The 22,554-nt window shown below is 40.9% G+C and overlaps 1 protein-coding gene across 3 annotated transcripts; it reads left to right on the top strand.

Moving 5' to 3' along the window:
* The first annotated feature begins 1,075 nt into the window (after positions 1–1,075).
* Positions 1,076–21,810, top strand: rxrba (retinoid x receptor, beta a). 3 transcript variants are annotated; one of them, XM_054605409.1, is made up of 13 exons: positions 1,076–1,325; positions 2,131–2,283; positions 4,986–5,221; positions 5,876–6,020; positions 6,207–6,386; positions 9,530–9,550; positions 11,329–11,489; positions 11,737–11,866; positions 12,524–12,656; positions 15,231–15,266; positions 17,238–17,329; positions 17,512–17,617; positions 17,868–21,810. In XM_054605409.1, the coding sequence occupies exons 2-13, from the start codon at positions 2,268–2,270 to the stop codon at positions 18,013–18,015; spliced, it is 1,404 nt and encodes a 467-aa protein (XP_054461384.1). In that variant the 5' UTR covers positions 1,076–1,325; positions 2,131–2,267; the 3' UTR covers positions 18,016–21,810. The 3 variants fall into 3 exon arrangements, with proteins under 3 accessions (XP_054461384.1, XP_054461385.1, XP_054461386.1); XM_054605410.1 differs by lacking the exon at positions 9,530–9,550; XM_054605411.1 differs by lacking the exons at positions 15,231–15,266; positions 17,238–17,329; positions 17,512–17,617; positions 17,868–21,810 and adding an exon at positions 13,337–14,575.
* The last annotated feature ends 744 nt before the right edge of the window (positions 21,811–22,554 follow it).

Here is a 22,554-nt window from a genome sequence, read left to right as displayed (position 1 = left end):
CTTTCATACCTCATCTACACAATATCTACAGACAAAAGGAAATTATCCAGGCAGTGTGTGTACAACTGGGGTGATGCAAAACTGACGCAATAATATTGATTATTATTGTAGTCAATATTACTGATGCAGAAAGGACATTTGTAAAAACACTTAAGCAATCTCTGTCTAACCACCCTGTTTAATGATGTGGCACACAGCATAACCAAAATCATACATTGTAGGCCTACTATAGCAAAAATAATGATAACAATAATGTCAAACATTTCGATCAACTAAATAGTGTCATAAAACACCCTAACAGGACATTTTTAGAGAGAAAAACTGTTGATTATCTGATAGAAACATGTCAACAATGACTTTTCCATGTCTTGCCGGGTAATCTTTTATTTTGCAACTTCTCCCTCAGGAACTGGTGCGTTGTCTGTCATAATTCTCTATAATCAATAATCTACTGTTATAGTGGCACAACAATAAAACACAACATTTCCGGTTACAGCAAAAAATTCCCTCCTCTGAGTATTTGTTGCTACACTGCCAGCCTCCGTAAATGATTACATCTTAGCTCATACGCTGATATATGCTTGTTTGCTGTGTGTGTCTTTTTGTAAAGCATACAGATTGTTTTTAAGTTGATGCAACATGATATACCGTAAACTTACCGCTGTCACCTTGACATAAAACTAATAATAATGTATATGTGTTTCTACAATAGTTGGAATGTGGATGCTGAGGACTTACATTGTTAATTATGTTTCGAAGAATTTCTATAGGAAATGAGACAAAACGAGGTCTTGTGTTTACACTGAATAAAGGAAGATTTGAGGTAAATACATCTTATAAATCCATATGTGATTGTATAGTAAAGTTGATGTAAGACCCATATGCAGTTATAATATGACTGATAACCTTGCAAGAATAGAAATTATTTGTATACTTGATTTGCAACAAGATGAAGAAATCATTTCTTCCATCGCAGCAGAAACACCATTGCCCTCCAATAACCTTTTCAGCAAGGACTGCCGAACTTGTCTTGACCTCTTGACCTCTTGCACTGGCTGCGTCTCCCTCACTGACATGTTAGAGGCACCATGACCACACAACCCCTCTTCTACTGCTTAAAGCAACCCGGGCTGCCTTGTTTTGCAGCGTTTCCGAGCCAATGTTCAACTGAAAGAGAGACCTATGCCAAATCCTCCGCCATCATCATGTTTTCATCTTTGCAGGGGGAGGGAGGGTTGACTACGAGGCAAAGTGGGGGGAGAAACAGACACACGCGGGGCCTAGTCGCCGCATCTTTTCATGCGAAGAAGCTGTGCCGCTAAACCGTCAGTAAACCGTATTATATTTTCACTCAATATATATTTATAACATTCAGCTAGGTTATGAAAGAACTAAGATATATGCGGAACAACCAGTATTAAACGGGTCTGTTCTGGGATATCTAGCTCTCCTCCGGTGCACTCGGGCGAACTAGCTTGTTGCTAGGCTATGTGGCTAAACCTAGTTAGCTAGCTACAGCGCTCGGGTTGTTTTGCCCACTGACAGCAGACATAGCTTACTTTTAACGACATGTAGCGTTAAATAACGGTTTGTGTTAAACGTCGTGCCGAGATATGCAATGTGAACTTAGTGTATTATGTTGTTCAATGTGGGGTAGCAAACGCAAGCCACTTAGCTTTACGTTAGGCACAGACATCTTGTTAGCTAGTAAAGTTAGCTCCTTTACGAGCTAACTTTGCAATGCCTAACGTTAGCTTACAATAACGGGGGGTTGTTGCCATCCGTACAGGCTCCATCTACATAGTGGGATGGGACGTTTTCTTTACTTCGTTCAACGTTGTCAACATAGTCAACGTTTGTAACATATAAATAATTTCATATTTATTAATTAATAGTGTATTTGCCTAGGCATCAGTGTGTTCGCTGACTGCTTTGCAAAGTCCTGTCTTAACGATACATTAAATGCATGAAATACACAAATATTTATATTGACAAGCTTACATACAGCACATATAACCATGCAGTAGACTGATGGATGATGGGTTTGTTTTTCACTTATACGACCAAATGTGCCTTCTCTGTGACACATCATTATTTTATTTGAAGCTCTCCCTTGTGTTGGAATTTCAGACCCGTTTTTGGTTTCCCCAAACAACTCTGGCCCGGGCCTCAGTCCGCGGTCTAGAGTTTGATAGCGGGCCGTTTGAGACGGAAGTGCGTCGGTGTGTAGCTGCCAGCCAGCCAGCCCCCGTGCCCCGAACACCATCATGGGAGATAGTAGAGGTGAGAAAATAACAGCACTGATTTTGTCATCAGCCTTGCAACGAAATCAGCAGTCACAACAATGCAAACTATACTAACGCGTAAATTCAGGATTGTGAAAGATATGGGTTATGGTGAAACAAAGATGTAGCCCATTCAAGACTATCTTATATATATATAAATACATATTTAAGCTTTTTAAAACACATGCCTTCCAGCCGGCACAGATGATCCTTTCAGACCCCCTGTCTTTGAGAGTGTGACACCATTTGAACAAAGTCAGTCAGGGTCAGTCCTCCAAATTCTATCCCACCATTCATTTAAAGCAAAGTGCGTTTTGATGTTTTATTATTTATTTTTTTGCCATGCCAGTGTTGGAGCCGTACTCAACTTGTTTAGCCACGCATTTGACAATGCACCTTGAAGTCGGTATTCCTCACAGGTGCTTATAAAATGCTATGCTAACGCTTTGTGAAATATTTGACAAGTTGGAGTTGTACCAGTGTCAGACATTGTAGGAGACTTATGGGAACACTCAAATCAAAAATGAAGTGAAAAACTGTACTCAGTATTTAAAAGCTTGATACCTTGTGTTAGTTAACTTGATAAGTGTTCACATGGTTGTGCAAGCACTGTCTTCCGTGGGCCACACAGTTCAATTCAATTCAATTCAGTTTATTTTGTATAGCCCAGAATCACAAATTACAAATTTGCCTCAGAGGGCTTTACAATCTGTGCACATGCGACATCCTCTGTCCTTCCCTCACATCGGCACAGGAAAAACTCCCCTAAAAAACCCCTTTAACAGGGAGAAAAAAGGAAGAAACCTATGGGAGAACGACAGAGGAGGGATCCTTCTCCCAGGATGGACAGAATGCAATAGATGTCATGTGTACAGAATGAGCAGCATAACAGAGATACAACACATTCAATGTATATGACATAAATGATTCATATAATAAGACTACGGTACTTATAATAACAGCAGCAATTATTACAGTAGAATTATAGCCATGAAAATAGGGATAGTAATGTGACTAATAATAATAATCGAAGTAGCAGTGGGTGTCAGCCGGCTCACAGCAGGAGGCACGACTACGGTCCAGGTACCACAACGATTCATGGAAACCTGCAGAACGAGAAAGCAAAAGGGCTTCAGGGTGGAAGTAAAGCTAAAATGCTTAATGGTACAGGTAATAGTAATAGTAATGTGACTAGTAATAATAATGGTGGTAGCAGTCGGTGTCAGCAGGGCCGTAGCAGGATGCACGTCCACGGTCCAGGTACAGCCACGATTTATAGAAGCCTGCGAAGCGAGAAAGCACAAAGACTCCAGGGTACAAGCAAGTCAATAAGCGTAATAGTACAGGCAATAATAATAGTAATGTGACTAATAATAATAGTGGTAGTAGTAGTGGGTGTCAGCAGGGCCTCAGTAGGTGGCACGATGACAGTCCAAATATAACCCCGATTCCTGGGAACCTGCGAGGCGAGAAAGCACAAGAACTCCGGGGAAGAAGCAAAATCAGTAATGTGCATAAATAGGAGATTAATACATAAAGATGGAGGGAGAGAAGAGGAGAGAGGAGCTCAGCGTATCCTAGGTAGTCCCCCGGCTGTCTAGGCATATAGCAGCATATCTAGGGGCTGGACCAAGGCGAACCTGAACCAGCCCTAACTATAAGCGCTATCAAAAAGGAAGGTCTTAAGCCTGCTCTTGAAAGTGGTGAGTGTGTCTGCCCCCGGACTGAAACTGGAACCTGGTTCCACAGAAGAGGAGCCTGATAACTGAAGGCTCTGGCTCCCATCCTACTTTTATATACTCTAGGAACCACAAGTAACCCTGCATTGATTGAGCGCAGCTCTCTAGTTGGGTAATATGGAACTATAAGTTCCTTAAGGTAAGACGGTGCCTGACCAGTTAGAGCTTTGTAGGTAATTCTATTCTTGATTTAACAGGGAGCCAGTGCAGAGAAGCTAATACTGGAGTAATATGATCTCTTTTCTTACAGTAAGTGATTTATGCGAGCATGTGGTAGGTTGATTTCTTTCCAGTGTGTTTGAGGCAAGAAAGATAGATTATATCGGTCGACAAACAAGTACACAGCCCGAGGCAATGAAAATGCTGCACACAGCCAGCTGCAGAAGAAAGCCAAGCCAAGACAATACAAACCACAGCATAAACAAAAATATAGACATAAAACAATTGGCACCTCAAAACCTGATCAAAAGTCCACCAGATTCAAGTCACAGAACTCAAAAGGTTTCTAGAAACTGAAGTGAAGTTCTGCTTGATTGCGCACCAGTCTGATGGAGTAAACGCATGTATCAGTTGCTGTGTGAAAGCTGATGATAAATCTGCTGTTACTTAAGGCACCAAACTCTGGGATGTTAAAAGCAAAGTACATTTTACTGGAATGCTGCAATACCAACCGTTTCTCTTGATGAAAATAAAACATCCAATTCCAAAAGTCCAGTCTGCTTAATAGATGTTGTAATCCTTGTTCAAAAAAGGAAAGATCAATATATTTGCATATGATTTGTTGCACATCGGCTTTAATCTCTGCCAGCCCATTATTATTATTTTTGAGCTTGAGTATGACAATATATTAAATTGTTCCCTGTATCACCTCCTATTCATTTTTGCCATTTTTGCACTACTTAACTGTTATTAATGATTGCTTTGGCCATTTGCTACTCTCCCTTTTGCTGTGTCTTATCAGATTCCCACAGCCCAGACAGTTCGTCTGTCTCCTCCCCTCCATCGGGGCAGCGCTCGCCCCTGCTGGTTTCCTCGGCTGCGGCTTCCATGACCTCCCTGCCTCCCATCACCACCACTGGGGTCAACAGCCCCATCAGTAGCATCGGCTCCCCCTTTTCCGTCATCAGCTCTTCACTGGGCTCGCCCTGCCTACCTGGCACGCCATCAGTGGGCTACGGCCCCATCAGCAGCCCGCAGGTAGGGGAGGATTGTTTTTCTTTTCAGTGATAGGATTTGTAACATACACTCCTTTCCATGCAGTTGTTTTCCTGACCTATCACAGGTCAGATTTAGCTTTTTTTGTGTATAGTACAGTTTTAAGATTCAGACACTGTAGAGTATTTGCAGTGTGGGTAGCAGTTTTCTTATTCTTAAATATTTTATGAAAATTTGCATTAGGACTCTTACAGGCATATATTTTTTTAATCTAATTACAGCAGAAATTAGAAATGAACATCTTAAAAGAGAGCAAGCAATACTTTCCTGAAAACACTTTTGACAATGTCGAAGATTGTCCTGAAGATTATGTTTGCCTTGATGTTAACATGGTAGTTGTCCTGAGTTTTGTTGTAAACACCTTATCTTACCCCCTCTGTGCTTACAAGTTTGTCAGAGAAATGAAAGCGGGGAGGTAGGGCTCAGAGATACGGGGCAACCCAGAAAATAGTAAAAAAAAGAAGGGCAACCAGCTTGCCTCTAACTCTGATGCTTTCTGTGTCTTTTGGGGGACAATGTCAACCATGTCCTTTACATTATTAGAGTAGTAGAATGCAAATCATGAAATTCCTCCACAAATAAAAATAGCCCTCATTGTTGTCATTGTTTTCACCTTCTCCTTTGTCGTTCTTTCAGATCAACTCAACGGTGTCCATGTCAGGGCTCCACGCAGTGAGCAGCTCCGATGACGTGAAACCTCCGTTGGGCTTGAAGCCCCACAGCCCAGGGCCGATGCTTTCCCAGAAGCGCCTTTGTTCTATCTGCGGAGACAGATCTTCTGGTGATTACCCAACTTTAATACAACAGTTTTTTTCTACCTTCCCTTAAGAGTTGGGACCAAACAATGTAAACAATTTAGAGGCCCTGAGATCCTTAAACATTTAAGCCTTTGCCATTTCCAGCAAACTGTCACTCCTCTTGTCTTACTTCTTTTTCTCTTTCCTTCCCTCCTTCCCACACCTTCCAGGTAAGCACTACGGTGTTTACAGCTGTGAGGGCTGTAAAGGCTTCTTCAAGCGCACAGTGCGCAAAGACTTGACCTACACCTGTCGGGACAATAAAGACTGTATGGTGGATAAGAGACAGAGGAACCGCTGCCAATACTGCCGCTACCAGAAGTGCCTGGCCATGGGCATGAAGAGAGAAGGTGAGCAAGCAGGGGCACTTTAGCACACCCTGTAGATTGCTGGTTTCTCATCCTCTCCTGCTCAGGGCCCCTAAAAATGAGGCGCTTTCACCTTCCAACACACACAACTTTTAGATTTGAATGTACTAAATTGTGCATTTTCACAAAAATGATGATTTGATTTTGGTTTAAAAGACCGTTTTAGTTGATAAATTATTTGAAGACAACCATTTACCTGACAAAAAGTTCTAAAAAGATTTCTTAACTTTGCTGCGGTGTATTAGTTAGGGATAGACGGATAAGCCTTTAATTGAGCTGATTGATCATAACCTCATTTTATGAGTTGTCCTCTCCAAATGTGGTTCAAGAATATCCAACAGTAATAGAAGGTGAGGGGACAAATATATTACGCTGCTACTCTTGTAACATTCCTCAATGATGATATTGATCCATCGGGTAATGTCTCTGGAGCTGCAACAAATCAGTTCCCTTTAACAGTGGCACATTTGGTGAGTGGAACTGGCACTACTAATAGTCCACTACTCGTGGTACCATATTAGGAAACGTTTTTTAAAAAGTTTTTTGCCAACTGCACTTTGGGCTAACAAACTGTTGTAAACAGCCACTGTTTCCCTGCTCGAGGGCTGACGTGTTCAGACTGAACGTTTCAATGTTGGACACAATATTAAGGGTCTCCCTTTTCAAAGGCCCTTCCAGATGTGTTTGAGAAGTAGCGGTCTTCTTTATCTCACAAGTAGTGTATCCCTCATCCATTGAACGTCCCTTTTAAAGAACATAAACGGTATTCCCTGCTCCTTTAGTTTTTTTTCATGCTTTCACTGAGACATTTAAGAGTCTCTTTGCTGTTGATTGGTATCAGAACTCTTCACTATATCCATTATGATTCAGTGTTATCTATAAAGGTAAAGTAGGCAACCTGGGCCTAAAAAAGGCCCACAAAGCACTTAAATATATGCAACTCAAATGTATACTACTTACTGTGTGCTTCTACTTAAGAGAAAAACATAATTGTATAACATTTTACAGATTTTTGCAGATTCAGATTTAACTCGCAAAATGTAACAACTAAATATAATGCATTATTATTCATTAAACTACGTGAAAGCTCCACCTAGAACAGACATTTAAGTACATTGTGCTGATAATACCTCTCTTTCACTCTTCACTTGAAGTTAAAAAAAATGTGCAAGACTTTTACTGTGCGGTATTGATAGTTTTACTTCCTAAAAAAGGTTTGAGTAGGACTTCTTCTTTTACCACTTCCAACACCAACATTCACAATCAGAGAAGGGGGGGGGAGTAAAGCTCGACAGCGTTGGCCTGGGGCCCCCAAATCACTACATTTTTCAATGATAAACACACCCAAGTCACAGCTACTCTGGTAGTGATGGTATTTTGCTGACAGTAACATTATTATTGTTATAAGTAACTGGGGCAATACTGTCTTACACTGGAAAAATGTATCCAAGTTGGGCTTTACTTACAGTCACAAAAGTGAAATACAGATTTGGTCTGATTCTGTTTTCAGTTGTCTATCTGCGCGGTTGACTCCAGGGAAGTGAAGAAGAGTTTGGTTATAGGTTGAATTTCAGTCAGTGAGCCGCAGTCTGCCCGCTGTGGACGACATGCTGGATTCAGGCTGCAGAGGCCTGAGGCCCCGCCCACGCTGCTGCACAGAGCGCTGTTCGTTTGTTTATTCAAAGTTTATAGAATTCGATGCTTTGTCTAAATTTCACAGAATTCGACAAACACACTCCCATGGTCCCCAGCAATACGCCGTTCAGTATTTTAAGTAGATTGGCTGACTGGTTCTTGAGATAGGAGAAGGACATGCAGACAGGCAGAGATTTCTTGCTTCATAGTTAGATGAAATAGCACAAACTCCACTGTTAGCAGCTATACAACTGTAGCACGAATAACTACACTACCAGTACGTTTGAAATTAAACATCATACTTCAAAACTATAACCATCACAAAATTGCATTTACCATAATTTCAAAGTATATCATTATTCAATTAGTGACAGTGTTGGTGAGTTGAGCAGTGTAGATAAGAGCTAACTGTACTGTGTACGGCACTTTATCATACAAGATATATCAGGACTTTTACTTTAGTGTGACGATAAAATCAGTTTTGTTTGATAAGTTGCCGAGGTGTGTGGTTGCTATTGTTGTTATAATGATCTCTGTCGGCATGGAGTATTAAGTTAACACAGCTGAAATGGACATTCAAGACCGCTGCTTTTTGTGGTAGGCACTTTATATGTAAGCAGCCTCAACCTGTAATTCTTAAGCCATCACCCATAATGTCATCCCTAAAGCTAGGGTTGGAAATCTTAAAAAACTAGCATGTGTACGTTAGATTCAAAAAAATTACCCAATCAAAAACCCAGAGCAATGTTGCCAACTCTTTTTTTTTTTTTTTTTTTTTTTTTTTTTTTTTTTAATGAAAGTAGCAGCTAGCAGCACTAGCTCCAAACGTTTCTATAACTATCGAGAAAATCAGGACACAAGTTGTCAACACTGACAGACCGTCCCTTCATGGCTCCCTTCAAAGCCATTCCCCCAGCATTGTCATAATGAAGGTAAACAACAAATGTGGCCATTGTTAGTCGTCACAGCTGTCAAAGTAGCATCTTGTGGATGACTCAGGTGACAGCCAGTGAGTTCGCGGGCAGGCAGATTGACAGGTAGATAGCTTGTCCAATCATAACATTCAGGCAGAATAAATGATTGGACCGGCTTATTACAGTCCTGCAACAACCACAGATACCAGATTTTCTTCTCTTTTTTTTGTCAGAGCATTTGATTTGTTGATTGCTGTCAGGATGTAATGAGAATTTCAACTAAAATGTTTTTGAAGAAGAGTACCAACCCTACCTTTTTAAATGAGATATTAAACCTAAGCTATAAATAGTAGTAGTAAATGCATCAGTAAATGAAGCAGTGTATATATTTTTCCTGTGCATTTGAACCAAGAGAGCAGTGATATTTGTACAGTAGTGGATAGAAAGAACGAGCACAGAGTGGTAGAGGGGGAGATGGGGGTGGGTAAGCCTTGCAAACACTAACCCCCTTTCCCCCTCTCTTCCTCTTTTTGTTTCCTCTCGTTCTCTCTCTCTCCCCCATCCCTCCTTCTGTAGTGGCCAAGATGAACGACAGATGTAAGGAGAAGAGGGAGGGAGGGGTGTGCGCCTGTGTCTGTATGACTGAGCGAGAAGCAGAGAGATATTACAGTTGCTATCTATTAGAAGGAGCAAGTTCAAAATGTATTTCCATAGATTGTTGCCAGGGCTAAGAGGTGGAACAGTGCCAGCCTTGAATCACTCCCCCATGTTTTTTTAACCTTTCATAAATCCAGGGAAAGTTTGCACACTACTATTAATTGTCATCCTACTGTACTGTAAAGCTTCTTGTTGTTTATTCCCACCTGGGTGCTGCCCAGTAGGTTCTCAGTTACGACAGTCAGCCACAGAGCAGATCCATTTCTATTCAGGAACACTAACTTCCATTTTTGATGATACTTAGAAGGATAGCTGTTCACTGAATTTCCCACCCAGATAATTTTTCAGCCAGTTTTGGCTTCCAAAGAGGCAGCTTTCCGTCACTAGCCTGCTTTTTAAAAATTTGTGGCCACTGGCACGCCTTTTCTTTTTATGTATTGAACACGGACTCAGTGACAAGAGTCTATCAATGTCTTTGCTTTGCTTGACAATAAGTGTACATAATTCCAGACACGTTAATGAGCAATAATTTATCATCCATCAAAGAATACTAAATGCTTGTTTTTCCTTTACAAAGGCTTTATTTTCGCAATAGGACCTAGAAAAATTGGGAATTTGAATCAAAAACAAAGCAATGACATCAATTAAAATTGCTGCTCTCCAAGAAATGACCAAAACAATAATCATAAAATAAGTTACCTACCCTTCTGGAAAATGAAAATATGTGAGACTGTTGGTTAATACAATAAACCTTTTTTTTGTATTAAATCCCCCATTTTTTCTGACAATGGGGAATTAATTATTAGTATTCAATATTTTTATGACCTGGTTACCTTCCTCACACTAGCTCTAAGCAGCTTATGATATATGATGATTAAAACTACTAATGTTACCAAAAAATGTTTTGACCAAAGCAAAAGAGAAACCACCTGTACTTAATCTGGGTAAGGGATTTAAAAAATATGTGATTCTTTTTGAAGAAACAAATGAATGAATAATGAAATTGAAAACTGGCAAAATACCTACTTTCAGGTTACAGTGTTACATTTATTTTGTAATTTGCTTTAAAACAATTTGTCAATAATTATGATTTCTTTGTGAATTACATATTTGGTCCATTTCTGCCTTGGCAGAGGGCCTGAGAGAAGTATGAAAGATAGAATGAGAGACTTTGACTTTATCATGAATTGTACAAATCTGTCTCATCTCTCTTCTATTGTGCACCTTTTGTCACGTTAATTTGGTCTTTCACTTTTATTTTTCCCTGTTTTTGTTATTTTATATTTTTTTTATGCAAACCTCTTCCTGCACCAACACCATTTCGCCTCTTCATTCCTCCACACGTTTTTTGTTAATCTCCAATTCTCTCACTTTATCCATTCTGTTGTCTGGTGTCATATCATTCCTACTCGTTGTCGTTTCCTCTTCCACTACTTCTTGTTCTTTTTCTTTTGCTGTGTTCTTCTTGCTTAAATTATGGCCTATGATCCCCACCATGGCCTGTCTGCCAAAGCTCTTTGCTTCGGTATCCTTGTCCATTGTTTTGTTTTTTTACACCTTTACTGCTTCTCCTTACTTTCATATTGACCTCCTTCCCCATCCTTCCCACACATTTTTCCCCTCTGCTCTTCCTACTCTTTCTCTCATCCTCCCCTTTTCTTGTCCTTCATTGTTTTTCTCCTGTGCTCCTCTTTGTCCACCCCCACCTCGTGCTGCAGCTGTCCAAGAGGAACGGCAGAGGAACAGGGAACGAGAGGGGGAGGTGGAGTCGACCAGTGCGGTGAACGAGGAGATGCCAGTGGAGAAGATTTTGGAAGCGGAGATGGCTGTTGAGCAGAAAACAGAACTTCACACAGACGGAAGTTCAGGTGGCAGCTCTGTGAGTAGTCCGCATGCTGGAAACTAACCACAAGCTGTTTGTTTGAGTACAAATATTGGAAATGTGGGATGATCAGCTTATATACCTCTTCTTTACTTCATTCAAGTACACAATCATGCTTATATTTGTTTTATAGACTGCAAGATTATTTTTACAATCCTCACAGTCAGTTGTATGAATAAAACAGGGTCTCTTAGTAGAGCTTTCTGATGAAATAATGACCCACCTCTAAATCTGCTTTCCCCAGCCGAACGATCCTGTCACCAACATCTGTCAGGCAGCAGACAAGCAGCTCTTCACCCTGGTGGAGTGGGCTAAGAGGATCCCTCACTTCTCTGAGCTGGCCCTGGACGACCAGGTCATCCTGCTACGTGCAGGTAAGTCTGCCTCAAGACTGCATTGAATCAGTCGTGAACCTGTTGACAGAGTTTCAGCAATACTGCCGCAAAGAAGATCTGCTGATAAATGTTGTCCCTCTGCCACTGCGGCTGTTGGATTCCAAAACCTACCAGCCACTCAATCATTTTTGGGAGGGGCTGGTGAATGAAGCAAATCTCACAGCCACTTGCATATTCTATCAACATTTGGCCGATAGCTGGTGCTGATTTCCAACCCTGCTAGTAACACCCTGTATCTTGTTACTTTTTGTTCAAACTCATGTTGTCAGGAATCTAGTCGAGACCTTTGCCCCTTTTTCAACATAGAACTGAAAATAGCGTCCACAATCTTATAAATATCTGGATGAATCATTTCTAAAGTTTTCCATTGTGTCATGCGGCTTTGGAAAATGAGAAACGATACAGAGGGTTTGATCAATAAACTGTTCCATGTGGTTATGTGTTAAGGCTCAGTTGGTAGATCCTAAGTCAGGGTTTAGTATTTCAAAAATAATGACAGCAGGTATTAAATAAAAGATCTTCAATTTGCTCATTCAGGACCAGGAACATTCAGTCATAGCAGGTATAAAGAAAAAAAACAAAAACATCCCAACTGACTTAATTCACAAACATATTGAGACACTCACTCTCCAACAGGCTGGAATGAGCTCCTGATTGCATCGTTCTCCCATCGCTCCATCTCCGTGAAGGATGGGATTCTACTGGCCACTGGCCTGCATGTTCACAGGAACAGCGCTCACAGTGCAGGCGTTGGAGCCATCTTTGACAGGTAATACACAGATGCATATGTACACAAAGCGTATCTCTCTGACAGACATACCCCCATCAGTGATTTACCCAGCATTCAGAGGTTTGGATGGGTGACCCAAGTGGAGAGGACATGCCACCATAAACAATACAAATTATTTTTCTCCTCCACTTAGAATAGATACGCTTCTACACAGTATATGGACCACCTACTTTTAACCTAAAATCGATGGACCCTGAGAAGCCAGGTAAAATCCTTAGTCCCCTCTTGACCTTCACCTGGTAAATCCACATCAATCCTGATAGTTTGACAAAGAAAGAACAATTTACTTATCTACATGAATAATTCTGGTTTAGCTGGATTAGTGACTGGGGTAAGAATTAAGGATACTGTGTCCTCATCTTTGGTTGGCTGCTGTGTTCTGTGTTGGCAGTGATTGGCTGAGAGACTTTGCTTCTTAAGTACTGCTTGTAGGGCGACAGCATGCCGTTGAGACTGGTGACTAATGCTTACCCAGAGACATGCATGTGCTCACACAGACAGTCAATGGCTGGCTAATGTACAATCTAAACTTTTATATAATAAAGCAGTCCGTTAAAATACTTAAAATGAAGTATACTTGAAAGGCAAATACTGGAATAGCAAGAACAGTCTAGTGAGTTAGGATAAGTTCAGAGTCATTTTCATTTCTATCTATACAGGCCTGTTAGTTTGAGATCCAGAAACTCTTATTCCACTATCACCGGAAAACAAAACGTGAACATGATTACGGCCATGCCGGCCTCTCCAGCCTTCTGCATGATTGCATCAACCATCATTTGTTTCTTTGTGAAATTCCATGTTTTTGAAATATCACTAGAAAGAGATAATGAGATAACTCGTATCATAACTTTTTTTATTGTTATTGATAGGAGTTAATTGTTTCTTTAATAATATGTGATGCAATTAAGATGTGACACTTCTTATGCTGTAATAAATACTGGTTCATGTGAGAATGGTATGATACTGCATTAACCAGAGGTAGAATTGATCAGCAGGTTTGAATACATTTTCAGTGCTTTGAGTGAGACTGTTCACTACGTTATCAGCTGCCTTGGTTGAAAAAAAGATACCCCAAACCACAATGACTTAATGAAAAAGAAAAAAAACTCACAACGTGTCAATTCACTGTTAATTACACAGTTATTACATTGTTATAAAGGATACATGTTTAGCTAGAAATCAAGTCAGGTTTACAGCAAGCCTATGACAAACGGCTCATTGATTTTCCTCTGATACTTATTCATTTTCTCATAGCACCGACTCTCTTCTAGCTGCAGCCTTTTATTTCAGCTTGCATCTGCATCAAGTAACTGAATCCTATTTTGTCAAGGACGATGTAAAAAAACTAAACGTCTTACTAGGAAAGCCCCGACCAACAAAAATACAAAGGCTTTTTTCAGAAAACACAACGACGAACAGAAAAATTATTTCATAACAAGATTACAAAAGAGAAAACCCCAAATTTCAGGAAAAACAGTTTACAAACTGGAAAAGGTGGATACCTACTACCTATGTCCTTCTGTCCTAGCCTTACCTTCCAATCAATGACCAGAATGATGAAGATAGAAAGCACCTCTCTTTTCCGTTTTATTGTTCTGAAATGTCGAGTATTCTCTTCTGTTGATTTATGAGTTGTTGATTTCTGTCTGACTTTCTTTGAGGTTTTTTTGTTGTACATTTGTTTTTTTAAAGGGTCAGTGTGTAGGATTTACAGGGATCTATTGGTTGGTTGTCTTCACACTGGTCCTGGAAATGTTGTATTTTGCACACTGAGCCTCCATTTTTCACACTATAGTCACAGTTAATGTTACCATCTGCACTGCCTATGATTGATTTGTCATTGCATAGACGGATACAGGGACAACCAAATTAATGCAAACTATAAGGCACCATCATAAAACCAATAAAAATATATAAATGACTCCCTTTTGGTTCCTTTTTTTTTTCCCTCAGGGAGAAACACAACAAATGACAATGCAATTATAGTATGGATGCTGTAGCAGACTGAAACATGGAATTTGATGAATCAAAATCAGTTTGGCTTCAAGTTACTTTTCATGATGTATTACCGCTTAGTGAGGAACACTTATCAAAGGATGAGGGTTAGTTGTTTTCCACACAACATTTGAACAGTTTCATGTGTACTAATCATTTTCTGCTATAATGCATTTGGCTCATCAGATTTATCATAACCTCCTTTTCTGCTTATTTTAATCCATGTGAATAAAGTTGGCGCCATGTGTAGGACTACAGTTTATGATGTCATAAAACGGATCAAATGTCTATAAGGGGTACACATCTAGAAATATCAATGTTTGGGTGCAGGTGCAAGATAAATCAAATATGGAAAATGTGAACAATCCAGTGAACAATGTGAACAGTTTTGAACGCATCAGTGAGTACTTTGTACCACTACAGATTGTCACTACGTGAAATCATATGTAAGCACTGACCGTCTGTACAGCCGAAGGGCTCAGAAAATAGTGAGAATTCTGTTATAACAATGCAACTGTGTAATGACATTGTAATAACACATTGTGATTGAATACACAGGGCGCACAATGCCGAGGTTGGGGCCATATTTGACAGGTAATTACCTCTCCACACAAACACCTTTCTTAAACCCCTCCTCTTGAAACAAACACAGAACCAAAGCTGAAAGGTTGATGCTTTTGGGCTTCTCCACAGTAGCCGTAGTGCATTTTGAATCAGAATTCAGGACCATATTTGGTTTGTGAAAGCCTCGTCCAATGGCCTGCAGGATACTTTTTATCTTTTGCCCATTGAAGATGCCTTCTCTTATCAAACCAAATGCTTGTTGCGCCTTGCCAGACCATAATGAGCAAATCGAAACTTGTGGGCAAGCTTTCCCAGTGTATTAATAGAGGGACTAAATACTGTATAACTCCAGCGCAGGACACTGTTCATTCACAGGCAGGTCAGAGAGCCCTTTAAGAGGTGATGTTGGCCCTCTTCTGTGATGGGAAGTGCCCATTTTATAACATTAATGACATACACTGTGGGTCCGTACCAAACATCACCCGTACTTTCCTCCACTTCCTCAACTTTTATTCTTTGTACTGGAAGTCGTATTCCAGGCAGCAGAGCCGAAGTAGTTAAACAAGTTGTAAGTTAAGTCCAAACTTACATTTTGCATCTTATTGCGCTTCACATCTGATAAAAGCGTGATGACTCATTTGATGATGTATGGATTTGTTGGTAAGTTGGTATTGTCTCTATTTTTTCCAAGTAAAATTGATGTTACTGTTGTTTGCATGCACTGCTCTTGATAACAAGACAATTTTCTTACTTCCTAAGGTTTCAAGAGTTGTGAAGCATATAAAAGAATGAAGGGATGGTATTTAAATGAAAACCCCTCTGCCAAATGAATATTTCTAGATCAAGTACTCAGTCTCTGGTACCTTGAATCCTTGAAGAAAACATAGTTGAAGAAAACATAGTTGAAGAAAACAAAGAATCCAAGAACTAGGTCAAGTTGTATGCTCACTACATCCCAAACAGAGCGAGGAATTAATCCAGAAATGTTTTAAATAGTCGAGTTTTAGTGAAGATGCATGTGTTTGGGAAGTAGTGAGCATACAAGTAGATAAATGACACTTGGATTATATACTGCAAGAGTTGTGTGAGTGTTTGTAAACAGATGTTTTAATAGGGTTTGCTGTTGTTAAATGCAGCCCACACTTCAACTCATCAAGACTTTTCTCTGTTATTTCATTCTTCATTCACCTAAAGGCCTGAGAGAAAGTCAAAGTTTTCTTTAAGAATTTGAGGTAACACAGGGTGAATCATGTATATGCAAATTATCATTTTGTGGGTGAAGTAGTCCTTTAAAGTATAAAGTACAGCAGCCCAATTACTTACTACTTCCTCGCTCTGGCCCTCTCGTCATGATTCACACTTTAGCACAGATGCAAATGTAAATGTATGTAAATACAGTCACAGTTTAAAATTGAGGATTTGGAAAAAACCTGGGGCCCACCCTAAAATGGGCCAGTTTTTAATCCTTGAATAATATTAAACAAGGCATTCATGTTTCCCAAAAATGTCTATGAACTTGATGTCTTCTGTAAGAAGCTTGGTGTAAAATACGAATGAGCTTAAGGGCTATGAGAATAAAAATGTGCTTAGTCCCTGGACCTTGCCATTTGCTCTCTTCTCCTTGGAGTCATCGGTTGACATAGTGGAAATATCGAAACATAGATTGTGTGGAAAAAGTAAAAGCCTGAAACTATGAAGTTTTTACCCTCCGGCCATTTTTGATTGGACTGCAGAACCAGCAGTTCAGCCATATCCTAATGCCCTAAGTTTGGACATAAAGCCGTTCCATTGAGAAGTAACCATAATAACAATGTGATTATGGAGCCTGGTCCCTCTCTGTTGTTCTTACTCTCTTATTCCTCCCTTTCTTCCTCTTGTTTTTATTGCTTTTTCGCTCTCTTTTTCCTTATCATCTTCTCCTGTCCTTTTCCCTCGCGCCCTTTCACTTGGAATTGTCTCCAACTGGGATCTCCTACTGCAAATCTCCTCTCCTCTCTGCAGGGTGTTGACAGAGCTTGTTAGCAAGATGAGAGACATGCAGATGGACAAGACTGAGCTTGGCTGCCTTCGAGCCATCATCCTCTTCAACCCAGGTACGTAGATGGCTGGCGGGTTGAAAATCTAGAGAAAAGAATCATGAAGAACACCAAATGAGAGTGGACAAATTGAGTCTAGCGAGTCTGGAAAATATAAGGAATTTAGAAATGGAACACATGTAAAATGTGTTTCATTCCTGTATAGAGATAATGTAGATGTTTTCTCTTTCCATCTGAAGATGCCAAGGCTTTGTCCAATCCCAGCGAGGTGGAGCAGCTGAGAGAGAGGGTGTACGCATCGCTCGAGTCCTACTGCAAACAGAAATACCCAGATCAGCAGGGCAGGTAGGCTGTGACACAAAGACATACTGCAGAGAAAGAGAAGAGGTCTGCTACAACAGATCAACACGGTTGAAAGTATTATTCAGCTCAGTAGCTTTAACTGTGGCACAGAGCAGCTTGTAGAAGGCTGGGTGTGATGCAGCGGTGTACGCCCAGAGGCTTGACGCAAGATGGATACCATCTTCTGATTTTTTTTTTTAGTTTACACGACTGATACATCTGTGGTAATGTCTCTGTCTTCTCCGTCGTCCAGATTTGCAAAGCTCCTCCTCCGGCTCCCAGCGCTGCGCTCCATTGGTCTGAAGTGCCTGGAGCACCTGTTCTTCTTTAAACTGATTGGCGACACGCCCATCGACACCTTCCTGATGGAGATGCTGGAGGCCCCCCACCAGCTAAGCTAGAGGGCGCCAGGTTTGGTCCGGTCAGGATCCGTTGCACACCAGGATCACCAACACGTCAGCACCACGTTGGGTCGTTGGGTCTCTCTTAACTGCAGCACCTGCTGGTTTTAATGTACCAGCTCTCACACTTGCATACACACAAACACACAAACACATATTCCATTGATGTGTCACTGGCTAATTATCTCGATACACGCACATGGCGATCTTAACTTGCATACATGAATTGATATGCAACATAACTAATACACAGATAATATGGCTCCGGATGAACAGTATGCTAATATACACTCACACACATTTTCACCGTCTTCTCCCACACTCATTTTTTCAGCATAGGGGTAACGACTCAATTAATACAACCCCTTTTTATCACACATATACAGTTAATGTCTTAATCTTAAGTTAGCCTTCAGTTTTCACATTTCACAGTGGGGTATTTGCTTTTGAGTTGCTGGTATACAGCCCTTGTTCTTAACTTGGGTTAGTTAGTTACATTGCTAGCTGCTCTGTGCATTATATCCATCACAAGCCGGTTACTTATTCATGTATGGTTTGAGCCTAAAATCAGGTGAATGGGATTTCAATCATTTGTCCATCATCAAATGAATTCAATTCTTATTGGTCAGGAGGTGTCCTACAGTGGACAGGCAGACATCCTCCCAGTGAGCTCATCCAATCTTCGAAACATAGAAACATGTAATGCTTTTTGTTGAATAATCATGCTGAAACTTGTTTGAGTTTCTGTTTTTGAAGTACTGTACTCATGAAATGAGAGCTTTTTCCAAGGCATTGAAATCCAGGAAAAGGGGAGTGAGAGCACTTTGTTGAACAGACGGACTTTGTCCCTCCCACCCTGATGCGCACAGCGGGCTTTGTAAGACAAGATGAATGACTTGAATTATTATAATTTTTTTTCTTCCTAGTTCTGATTTAATCCTTTTCTCTATTTTGGCAGTTGGTTGGCTTTTAACAGCTAAAATTGTAGCTGTTTGTCTTTTAAGCCCCCCCCCCCCAATCCTCACTTTGCTGGTGGTCATTTATGCACTTTTGTGAGTTGTTATTGTGTAAATGTTACTGTTTCCTAGAAATGACTCTTTTCTCAGATACCTAAGATGACCTTGAAGGTACTACGTGTAGGATTTTCTCACTGTTGCATCGTTGTCCAATCAGAAGTGATGTTTTGTTTAATTTGCTAAATGATTGGCCACTTCATGTGCAGTTGATAACCAGGCTTGGTTTGCCTCTAGCTGAGCTGTGTGAGGTATTCAAGATGCTGCACTCTGTTCTCTCTGTTGATTGAGGTGCAATAGCGTGGTTTTTTTTGACAGAGATATGTGATAAAAAAGACCAGCTGAAATTATTGGATAGTGTTAATAGCGCAGCATTTCAATTAACCTGGTCATCAATCAATATGAAATTTGGCGTATCTGCGATACTTCTGGTCATGGATGAACTACCGGCTGTGTATAGATTGGCAAACAATGCGCCAGTGTTTGAGCTACTTGTTTGTTGTGTTACTGTAATGCAATAATGTTCTAATTAGTGCTATATCATGGAAATCCTACACCTACTACCTGCTGCTGTGGGAAACTTCCTTCTGTGTGTATTGGCTCGATGCTTGCGACTGTTGTACAGTAGATGTAAATAATCCAAAAGAATATCGGGAGTCCCGCAGAAACAAATGCCTGTTCACACTTGTGAATGTGAAATATGTGGCTCCAACAAAAGCATTTAAAAGCTCAATTTTTTTTTGCTGTCGAATCAAAATGAGGCTTGCCTCCTGTATGAGGTCATCACCGTGAAGTTGTTATTGAGCCCGAGGCCGAACCACACCTCGCTGCTGCTTTCGCACCAACTTCTGCCAATGCTCCCGGTCGTTCTCAGTACCTGATTGGCTGAATATCAATGACAACGGCACTTGACATTTACTGTGATTTAAAATGTTTGGGCGGCTGACTGAGCATTGCAGTGAAAAGTCGAGAGCAGCTACCACATGAAGAGATAAACATTAAACTATAAAGTGGGCTGCAATACTGTGGTACACAGATTTATGACGGTCTTTGTTAGTATTTAAAAGAGTGTTGTCGTTCCAAGGTGTATTTCGCCTTCTTATTAGTCAGCCCATTTGATAGCATTAGAATCGTACATTCTGCAGTATCATTCTACAGGGACGAGGCACAGCTGTCCTCTACCAGGTGCTAAATAACTAATGTGGTTAGTTTAAGACTTGCACATCTACATCAATGCAAACAGTATGCAAGTACACAGACAAATCAGTTCTCCATTCATCGAACAGGTCTGCTGAAGAAATAGGTCCCCTTTTTTTTTTCTATTTGTTACTTTTAAGACCGCAAACTTTAATACAGATTCCCTACTATGGAAATAAACACCAGCGAAGTGTTGTTTTTTTGTGTATTTTAAAAAGCAGTTAGGCCGGTGGAAGCAATGAAAGTAGCTGGGGAGTGTTTGTGTCCAATCAGCTGTTTTGACCAGAATGAGCAAAGAGCTTCCTGCCCTGCGGATAGTCTAAACACTTCTCAGACAGGAGCCCCCCCCCCCCTTGTGATGTGGACTCTGAGGCCGACAGTTAGATGGCCTGGTTTGGTTTTTTGGTTTAATTTGTCAGTATGTTGGTCTAACTTTAAGCGTTTGGTGTTGTTTCAGTTGTTCTCCAGCCATGCATACACACGGCCAACTCTCCAGAGATTCATTCATTTCCTTCATGCAGAGAAAGGTCGGACCCTCGAGCTGCATGGCAGCCTTACTCTGGTGTAGGCTGGTAAAGAAAAGCAAGCTGGTGGCAAGCTAATGATTCAATTGATTAGCATTAACATCCGCTTGCACTGTGTGTGACGCGGTTTGGTCTCGGAGACTTGAGTTAATAACAGTTTGGCTGTAGAATGAAGTTTGTGAGAGCCACCCACCCGTTCCTTTTTAGAGAGAAGGCTGACTGTTAAAACTTGCTGCTACTGCACCATGTTTATAGCTGGAAACGGGAATGATTACACAATCAGTCGAGTACTGGAGGAAAAAACACACCAGTTGCATACACAGCTTACTGAGCAAATACCAATCAAAGTGAAAAATATGCAACTTGTTTATTCATATTGTGATAAACAGTTGCAAACTGCATTGTGTTTTGGCCGATTTTAGCTTAGTCTGTAACATAAGTTGATGTTAATTGACAGTGAGAAGATTCAGAATTCCAATCCCTCCTTATGACAGCAATGGGTCTAGGTTTAGTCTCTTAACATTGCGCTATGAGCTTAGTTCATTTAGTGGATGATGCAGAGACACAGTAAAGACATATTTAATATGCTATACAGTCAGTGCAGGTTCTGTATGCTAAGCCACTTTAAGCTTTGCTGATCGAGCAGACTGTTTTAGCAAGAGCTGATGGTTGGTGGTTGTTGTTGTTTTTTTTGTGTCATTTTTTAAAGGGTATGTGTGGCCACACGTATGCTTTTTTGCACATGTGTAATGTATCTGCCTGCAGCTACGCCTTTTGACTGGCAGATACTAAACCTTCGGCGGTCACATGCTGAGCGCTATTTATTTGGTTTGTTCAGCTAAAATAATGCACAGAGGAGCCGGAGGGGGCGATCAGCTGGTGTGTTGACCAACACAAACACAAACTCCTCCCTTGGCCCCGTCTCCACTACTTGACCTTAAACTCAACAAACACTCACATGCTCAGCCACGTGGGCTTTGTATTGGGACGGACTTGTAAAAAATATCCCCGTGATTCTTGGACTGTTTGAAAAAGGATGTGAAGCTTCTTTTTTTTTTTTTTTTTTTTTTTTTTTGCGGACGAGCATTGGAGAGGCGCGAGGAATGGGATTCGGCTCAGTGTCCCTCTTTGCTCACTTTACTTGACGGCAGAGCAGCGGCGACCAAGCGGTTGCCACGGGAGACCGCCGGGGTCGCACCGCGCCGCCCCCTTAATGTTTGTAGTTCGCAACCGTGTGCACTCAAGGCAGACGCATGCTGTGACTTTTGACTGTGTAGCAGTACTTGTTGTCGCCATCTTTGTTACATTTTGAAATGACTAGCTTTCTGAAAATTGATTAACATGCTTTTATTTTTATTTTTTTATGGAATTGCAGGCTGTGACTGAAGAGTTGATCATTGTTTATAGACTAGATATCGGGGCGGCATTTTGACCTATCGACACAGGGCCCATCCCGCTCTGATCAACGAGGCAGTGTGCCCTATGCGGCCTTGAAACCACCACCCTCACTGGTTTATTGATCACTGCCAAGTTGTTTGAAGATGTGGCTGTTAAAAAAAAAACCTAAAAATGCAGGGCCACTTAGTTCCCGGTGCTTGTTTTGTCATGTATGTTGTGATTGTTGTGTAGCCCACTAAAGAGTGTGCTCTAACCGTTGCCGGTGTATGCACACTAAAGAGGGGCCCTAATAGGAATGGAATGACAGCTCATGTAGAGAAGGGACGGCTGGTCTCTGGAGGGTGGAGCAGATCAGTGTGTGGCCCCCCTCTTGGTGCTCAAGCTGTGCATTGGTGCTTTATTATTTT

Source organism: Anoplopoma fimbria, chromosome 10 (assembly GCF_027596085.1).
Source record: "Anoplopoma fimbria isolate UVic2021 breed Golden Eagle Sablefish chromosome 10, Afim_UVic_2022, whole genome shotgun sequence".
Taxonomy (NCBI): domain Eukaryota; kingdom Metazoa; phylum Chordata; class Actinopteri; order Perciformes; family Anoplopomatidae; genus Anoplopoma; species Anoplopoma fimbria.
The sequence above is the reverse complement of the archived record's forward strand: the minus strand, read 5'-3'. Positions and strand labels throughout refer to the sequence as shown.